Genomic DNA, 8,874 nt, shown 5'->3' on the forward strand with positions numbered 1-8,874 from the left:
CAGGTCCGGAGCGAGGGGGCACCTGAGCCCGAGCTGGGCCGGCGCGCCGAGCGGCGCCGCGACCCGCCGCCGAGGAGCGAAGGCGGCCGGCGAGTCTCCGCGCCCGGAGCGCAGGAGGCGCGGCGCCCGAGCGGCCCGGCGAGACAAAGGCGCGGGCCGGAGCCCTGCCCGCGGCCGCTCGCTCCGGGAGGGGCGGCCGGGCGGCGGCGGGGGGGCGGGCGCGGGGCGCGGGCGGCGGCGCAGACTCTCTATAAAGCGGCGAGCTCGGCGCGCCGGCGGAGACGGCGCCGCGCGGACGCCGCCAAAGTTTGCTCCTGCGCCCGGGGCAGGGCGGCCGCTCCGGGCCCGCGAGCCGCACCTGGGCGCCGGAGCGCGGAGCCCGCGATGTGAGGCGGCGCCGGGCCGCGCGCGCCCCGGTCCCGCAGGCGCCGGCCCCTCCTCGCCCGCGCGGCCGCTAATTGCGAGCGCGGCCTCATTTGCATAGGCCGCCGGAGTCCGCTGGAGGCCGGCCAATCGGCGCGGCCCTCTGCTAATGGCCATGCATTATTCACCAGCCTAATTGCTCGGCCCCATGCGCGGCCCGCGCAGCCGCCGCCGCCGCCGCCCGCGCCCCGCGCCCCGCGCCCGCCCGGCCGCCCCGCGCCGTCCCCGCCGGCCGCCCCGCTGATGCCGCTGCCCCGCTAGCAGCATGTCTCGGCGCAAGCAGGCCAAGCCCCAGCACCTCAAGTCGGACGAGGAGCTGCCGCCCCCGGACGGGGCTCCCGAGCACGGTGAGGGCCCGCGGACCTCGGGGTGGCCAGGGGTCTCGGGGAGGCCGGGCGGCGGGGCGGCCGCGCGCCGCGGACCGGGGGAAAGTTCTCTGGTTCCCGGAGCCCGTGTCCGCTGCGCGGCGCCCGGCCCCAGGCAGGCCGGCCGCGGGGACCCGTCCTCCGCCGGGGCGCGCGGCGCGGAGAGTTGCGGGCGAAGTAAACTTGGCTTGGCGGCTCGGAGTTGGACCTGCGCGCGGAGGCGCCGCGGCTCGGGGACAGCTCGGAGCCGGCGCGGCCCAGCGGAGGTCGGCGCGCGGGGCTGGGCGGGGGCGGGAGGGTCCGCGCCGCCCCCCGAGCTCCTTGCTCCCGCACGCTGGGGCCGGTCTCGGTGACCGCAGCGTCCCCCGGGCGGGCGCAGCGGCGGGGACGCGTCCAGGACTCACCTACCGCTGGACGCGGGCCGAGGAGGTCGCCGCCCAGGCAGCTTTGTTCGGTGCCGGGCGCCCCGGGCGGTTCGCGCTCCGAGCGGGGCCCCCGGCCTGCCCCCCACCCCGGAGGGCCCGCCGCCGCCCCGTGTGCCCCGAGGGCCGCGAAGCCCGCGAAGTCCGGGCGCGCTGACAAACCGGGGATCCCGTGCCGAAGCGAGTCGGAAGTCACTGTCGCCTGGCCTTCCTAATGGCCGCCTTGGGAATTAACCCTGGGGTAAGCTGGCCGCCGCGTTGGGGGGTGGTCCTTGCACGCGGTAGGACCCCAGCACGTTTCTGGCGGCTGCAAGTCCGCTGGGGCCTTTCCTGTTCTTGGCCGCGCCGCGGGCGCCGTAGGAAGTTCCTCCCGGTCCGGAGCGAAGGTAGGAGCGGCGAAAGTTAGGGCGGCCGGGCCGCCGCCGCGCTGCGGGCCCGGGAAGTGGGGACCGAGGCCGCGCGGCGCCCGGGGTGCGGGGGGGGCGGCGCGACGGCGGGGCGCGGGCGACCCTGGGCGGCCCCGCGCTCCTCGGACACCGAGCGGCGGTTTCCTGAAAACCTAGGCCGGCCACCCCCTTCGATTCACCTTTTCGGAGTTGTTAGAGGCAGATGCGCCTACTTTTGCTGCGGGAAGTAGACCGCACGAAGTGAAGGGCGTGTGAGCGTTTATCGCTCGGTGTGTAAAGTTTGACAAAGCAGATGTGCGTCCACGCTGGGGCGGAGAGGGGAAAGTGCTCGCAGCACGGCTGGGAATTAATGAATTAAGTAAAATTCGGAAACTCGGCCGGGTCTTTTTGTCGCCGGGGAGGTAAGGCAGCCTTATCTGTGCAGGCTGGTCACCCGAGATTCGAACAGGAGATATGCTAAAAAGAAACGCTTGCATATGGTGGGTAGATTAAGGACAAAGAATCTTTTTGTCATGGAAATGGATTTTTTTTTTGTTTTGTTTACTTCATCACATAGAATTTCTCACACTTGGTTTGTTTTGTATCGCCCTCAATGACTACATGATCAAATGAATGGATTTATTTCTGCCGAATGAGAAAGACAGTCTTTCCTTCAAAAGAAGTACATTGCATCCCAGTGAGGAATTTTAAAGCTTTATTATTGTGGCTCCTGAATAGCTTAAAATCGGCTTTCACAGCCGCCCCAAAATGCAACAATGTAAATACTTCTCAGCTTTGTAGGGTCGTTATCAAAATGTGCAATGTCTCCTTTTATTAAAGCATATTTTAATTAATAGAGTAAAACCCCTTGTATTTAACAATTAACAAGCTGAGGCCTTGCTATTCATTTTTAATTTCGATTCAGAAATGTGAGCATGGTGAACCCAGGAGTGTTAACATGTTAAGGGATGTAGAGCCTATATTTGAAAACCCAAGATGGAGTAAATTATTTACAAGTTGTCCTTTGAATTCTCCTCGTTGTGACTGAATTTATTTAGAGGTGAAACATATTCAGGTTTTCTGCCCGCTGCAGGATTCAAGTTTTTGTCGAGCCTGTTTTTCACCATCATTCTGGGTTGGAATCGAGATGTTGCCACAGTTCCTGATCGTGTTTTGCAACAGGCCAAAAATAGCCTGTCTGGGGCTCAGCTTTGGTGGAGTAGTGTGTTTCCTCGATTGTTTTAAGGGTAGTTCAGGCAAACTATTTAAAAAATGGTTCTTTCTGATTTAATTATTCTGAAGCTGACTGTTCATGGAGCATAAAAGATACTCTGTTCTCTGTGCACTCAAGGAATGCTCATGTATATATTACTCTGTCGTACTGACCATCATTAGTAAGATAACTAAGTAAAATATTTTTTTAAAGATAAATGGTCATGAAAACTAAATTACTCCAACATGAATCAGATAGTCTCAAAATTTTAGTTTTGTTAAATGCAGTGGAAATAAACAGGCCATGCATGAAGTTATAAGTGAGCTAAGTTAGTTTACAGTGTTTTAGAAATGCAGTAAATAATTCCTTTATCACTTTGAGTGTGACATTAATTAAAGCAGTAGATGCATGCAGTAAAATTGAAGACTATTGATAATGCCATGAAAAACAAATTATATGCAAAATTTTTAGTATAATATGGGGGGGCAAAGATGCACAGTCACAATAATTTACAGTAAAAAGAAAAGAAATATGACTATTTTTTGGCTCTGGTTTTTAGGCAAGCAATGAAAAGATAGCTATCCAAAAATAGCTTCAGTGCTATCCAGACCTTATGGCAGAAATGAAATATGATGACATATTTAGAATGATAAAAAGTATTAATGATTTACGTAAAGTTCTAAAATTATCCTGTCGTAAGACTGTAAGGGTGACTTAAGAGTTCCTATTTAGAACTGTCTTTTAAAATTGCAAATTATTTCATTCCTGCTTCTGAAAATTTAGAAATAAGTGGGATGCAGCTTTAGGAGGCAATTAAACGTATGCCACCATTAATGAAATCCTTTGAGCCAGCTGAATATTGTTGTTCTAAGAAAAATTAATTAAAACTTCTAATGACAGAACAACCCTTATACTCCTACTAAGAACTTTAAAAGGTGTAACATTGCTGTCCTTTATCATATAAAATACGGCTTAATAAAGATGTATTTTATGGTCCTTAGAAGGAAAATATGTATTTAAGGAAGAACAAAAGAATATTATAATTTAAAAAAATTTGCCACCCTGTATTTTGTTTGTTAGCACTAATTGCTTCAAAGTGTGTTTTTATTTTCTGCTAACTTACAGTTATATGGCTATCTTAAAAATCCTTTTAAATGTGGTGAGCTTTTGATTTAAGAATTTACCAGTGGTATTCACAGACTGTGTTTAAATTAAGGGAAAGAAGGCCACCAGCCCTTGGTGAGGAGATCTTTTTTCTTTTATCTGTATATGCATGGTTTGCCTTGGTTGGTCCCCCAGCACACACTACACACATTTACAATTCAGCATTCCAAAAGGAAACAATGCAGAAGCCACTTTCTAACATTCGTAGGCAGACTGTTTTCTCTGAAATGTGAAAGGTGAAAAGTAAGTAACTGAGTGAGGGGAAAAAAGGCAAAGAACTTGCAAACAGTTATTTTAAAAATAACATTTAAAGAACTTAACCTATTTAAAAATGCCTAAGTCGGTGGTCAACAAAAAGCATGCCAGTTAATTCCCACATCACAGAGAAGGAGCTGATCATGTAACATTTTTATGTACGTTTTAAACTTCTGCAACGTATGCATAATCTGATATTTTTAGATCTGTTCAAGGCCAGAAAAAGAAGGAAGGTATGGACCCACAGCAGGAATTACTTAGCAAGCTGATTATTTTTTGTGTACAAGATGATGGCAAAAGTGGGTCAGATTTCATTTTCAGCTGCGATCTCTAAGAGGCTTTACCATTCATCTCAAGGTGGCTCTAAGAACATTTTCTCCTGGGGGGAATTCAGCAAAGGTGAAACCCAAGTTTCCTTTCTGTGTGCTGACGTCGGTTGGAATTTAGCATTCTTTAATGTAAGTATTGGGATGGGCTTATTGAAGTAAAACAAAAATCTTCTTAACTGCTAATGAGGTTATGCACTACAGTCGATGCTGCAAAATAGTTTCAAGGATAATTTTTGAATAATAGTTAGAAGAGAAGAGGAAGGTTTGTTTTGTTTCGTAACTTTTTATTTTCCCACATGATTTCTTGACTCGTTGCCAGAGTAAGACCAACATATCTTAGTTCCCCGAAGATGAGAGCTAATTCCACTACTGGGGGACGGGTTTGTAATTACAGCGTATGTTAAGTTGCTTCACATTTCATATAAAGTCAGACATAAATAAAATCTATGTAGAAATTGAATGTTTTAATATTACTTTAAATAAACCTTTATATTTTAAAAATGACCTATCCTTAGGTTTTTCTCTTGTAATTTAAACACCTTCATGGTTTAAAATGCAGTTAACTGTGCAATTTGCAAGCAAACCAATACGGCAAGTCATGTTACACAAAGAATAAAATATTAATTGAAATAATAAAATAGTGTAATGGGCTCTATTTCTGTTAGAGATGAGGTTTGATTTGTTTGTTAATTAAAGGGAAGAGCTCTCGAGGCCGCACCGCTGTCCACCACAGGGACCTGACGATGCCAGCATGGCGTCTCAACCGTATCCTCCATGGCCTGTCTTCTCCAGTCACCCCCAGATTAGTTATGCTTACCATCCAGGGTCCCTACCCCCCGGGTCCCCAGGAAGCTTCTGGCCAGCACAGCGTGGAGCTCTGTTGTCTGAGGTCTGTGAGGAGGTGCAGAGTGCTGGCAGCTTCTGACCGCTGTCTCTGAAGGTGGGTGGTTAGGAGCGCGTTGACAAGCCTTGCTGACTTAACCTTTGCCTGCTTTGCCCTGCCAGGGGTGGCCACTAGATGTCAAGCTCATAATACAATTAGTGATTCTGTGCTGTTGACCTTGGCAACAGGACTCAACACTGTTCTATTAAGTGTTAACACTGAATCTGAGTGTTAACTGGAGACCCGCGGGTCTGCTCCGTGCTGCACGGCTTATCAGATGCCCATCTAGTTCGGCACAAGTGTTTATAGTTCTTGAAGAAGCGAGCATGGTTTCCTTTTGTGCGGCTGTTACATCTTGAACTGTTTAATTAACCCTGCAGGTGCCGTGGCACTTTGTCTTAATTCGTCTGCGTTCCCGGGCGTCTTTTCGAGGGTGACCTCCTCACAGCACTATTTGATAATTCGATTGTATGACTTGAATGCATGCAGAGCCACTGGCTTCAACCACCCGGGGCACTGGCTTTTCCAGGATGATTTTTTGCATATGTGTAAAGTTTGTCCGTAGAAATGGAACAGTGCGGTGAAGTGATGACGAATAATGGAAATGATTTAATAACCTCACCCCGAGTGCAAGCATCCTGACGGTTACGGTTGATCAGAGCCTTGTTCCTGGACACAACGCAGTTCATGCTTCTCGAGGGCTGTTTGGACCCAGGTGTTTATACGTCTAAGTGGTTTTGCTTATTTGTTTATTTTTATGCACAGTGGATTTGAAAAATGACTGGTGATGGGGTAGTAAGCGTAGGCATTTTCACATAGTCATGTCATGAAATAGCACATTTAATTTCACTTATCAAGTCTAAGTTTGAACCATATGCCTCGTAACCAAAAGTGACCCTGCACAAACCTTGTTTTCACTCCTCACCGAATTTTGATTGAAATTGTTTGCATCGGCTGACATACTTCAGGTTGTGTGGTTTTTGTTAGGCGTGGATAGTGATATATGTGTATTCATCGTAAGTGTGATTACAGCATAACATCTAAATGAAAGAACTATTGTGCAACCTTGAAGTGTGACAAACATCTTATTATTTGATACAGCGTCGAGGCAGATAGTTAAAACAAGCGTGAGTGTTGTGGCTGCTTTCCATCTGCATATGTCCATAAAGGAAACAGTGTTTCCCTCCCTGGTGCTCCACCACACAGATTAAAAACTGCAAATGTTTTAAACAGAAGACATTTGGTGACTGTGCCACAGGTGGTCGCTACTTAACAAATTTGAGATGTGGGCAACTGAGCTGACGAAAGCAAGTGTGGGGTCAGTGCTGGCGTTCAGCATACCAAGAGTGCCCTCCACCGTTCAGCTCCGTGCTCACAAGCGTGGAGGGCTGGGGAAAAGGACACAATTTTTCTATTGCGTCTGGAATTTCTTCTACATTGTTAAACACAGTAGGGGTCTCTATTTGTCTCCTCCTGTTTCACAGCTTGGGCTCAGTATGTGATAATTCATCTTTCTTTATGGGATTCAAAGCTATCATAAGGAGTTAAAAAGAATTAATTTGCAAGAAAATAAGTGTCTCCTAACAATTTAGGAAAACTTGAAAAATGCTTTCTAGATTTTTAAGGGATGGTAAAAGGCCAAGGAGAAAGTACGTTTTCTTTTCCTAAAGACCCACGTGGCTTTTAAAGTTACTAATTAAAGTGGAGAAGTTAACATCCCTTTTCCCATACTGAACAAGTTTGCTTCTCCTTTTGTTACTTGTGAGGAATTAAAAATATGTAGCAAAAGTGTAGCAGAATAAAGGTGAGCTTTTGAGGTTGATAAAATTATAAAACACTAATTTACTACTTCATCTTTGTGATTGGTGAGCTTATTTACAAGGCACTGTACTCCTGAAAGAGAAAATATAACAGCCTTGCCAAGAACTGTAGTGTGAAATTTTTAAAGAAAGCATTATGTCTCAAGTATTCTTATCTATATTGCAACAGTGCTTTTCACTGTGGCTTGAAAAAGCTCACGATGCATGTAAACATTCTGCCCGTCTCCTGACATTTCGCTCTTTCGCAGAGCATAATATGCTTTTACAGACAGTGAAAACATGATACACGTATATTATATAACAGACCAGGAATGAACGCTGAGAGAACAGTGAAACAGTTTGGGGGGGCTCCTTTCACACTGAAAGAATTTATCCTAAGAATAGGAACATCTTTGTTAAACATTTTCTGTGTGTTTTATTAGTGAGAAGAAAAAAAACCCCATGTATTTTTAAGACTATCATTGAAGCTGTCCTTTTGTTAGAAGCTTTCTCTAAAAGGCCGTGGGACCCATTTCCCCTCTTGTGTAGCACTGAGAAACATATAGAACTTGCTCAAGAATGTTTGAACAGTGATAGAGTTAGAAACCCTGAAACTCTTAAGTATAAATAGCAAGTGTGGGGATAGCTGTAAAGTAATTATGCATTTCCTCTTACACTGAAATAGCTTTATTTTTCAGCCTCTGTTCTTTACCCTCCTCCTGACTGCATTCAGGAAAACAGATCAGCATTAAGTGCACATGCCCGACTTGAAGGCTTGGGCTGGTACATATTTGACATTGGCAAAGCTGAGTTATTCCAGAACTTCTTCCTCCCGTTGGTGCATGAGCACAGCAGATCCAAATGGGACTTGTACAAAGTAACCTTGACCAAATATTCCTGTTAACTGAGAAGGGAAGGATCTGGGTTAAGTTCTATCACTGGTGAATTGGTTGACATCTTTCTTCCCTTGTAATATAACCCTAATGCACTGCAGATTCCTGCTTCAGCCCTTTGCCTCTTAGTTTGAGGTCTCTTAGTCATTGAACAGTCAGTATGCAAAAAGAAACATTTCTTTGACATTAGTAATAACGTTTACAATGCTTGTATTTCGATTCCTCCCTTAAGAAAGAAAAAATTTCCAGTTGCATTGGAAATAAATTTCTCGAACTTGTACTGTTGTTACATGGTTTTACCTTGAAATAAAAATTTTAAGACGTATCATCTAATGAGTGTACTAACTTCTATTTTTAGAACACAAAGCCCAGTTTAGAGTGCAAATTTAATTAAAAGATAGTTGAATACATTTGGATCTGACGTAATATTGGTTTAAAACAATGGCAGGATTAAAGGGCTTTAGAAGTTATGTGATAAAATTGTAAGCTGCAGTCAGATTTTCCCTATATGGGTTTTCTTGTTATAGAAATCATTTTTTTTTTAAATGCTGCCAGATTGGCACATATACACTCTTAACACTATCCATGTGATCATTGTAATGAGAAGAGCTATCGAAGCAAGTTATAACAACTTATTTTATTTCCCTCACTCTCTTCGGAACCTTCAGGAATCAGTGCTTTCCCTCTGCACCTGAGTACAGTGGCTCCTCCTCCTAAGGAGCTGTGTCCCTATAAAACAGGC

General features: G+C 46.6%; 1 protein-coding gene across 2 annotated transcripts in view; it reads left to right on the forward strand.

Annotated features, from left to right (window-relative positions):
- Positions 1-601: 601 nt before the first annotated feature.
- SALL3 (spalt like transcription factor 3) overlaps positions 602-8,874 on the forward strand; it is a 19,621-nt gene continuing 11,348 nt past the window's right edge. For both annotated transcript variants that reach the window (XM_070627925.1, XM_070627926.1), the window contains exon 1: positions 602-770. In XM_070627925.1, the coding sequence (XP_070484026.1) occupies positions 689-770 (82 nt within the window). In that variant the 5' untranslated portion in view covers positions 602-688. The remainder of the gene's footprint in view (positions 771-8,874) is intronic.

This window comes from Equus przewalskii, chromosome 7, assembly GCF_037783145.1.
Source record: "Equus przewalskii isolate Varuska chromosome 7, EquPr2, whole genome shotgun sequence".
Classification (NCBI taxonomy): Eukaryota; Metazoa; Chordata; class Mammalia; order Perissodactyla; family Equidae; genus Equus; species Equus przewalskii.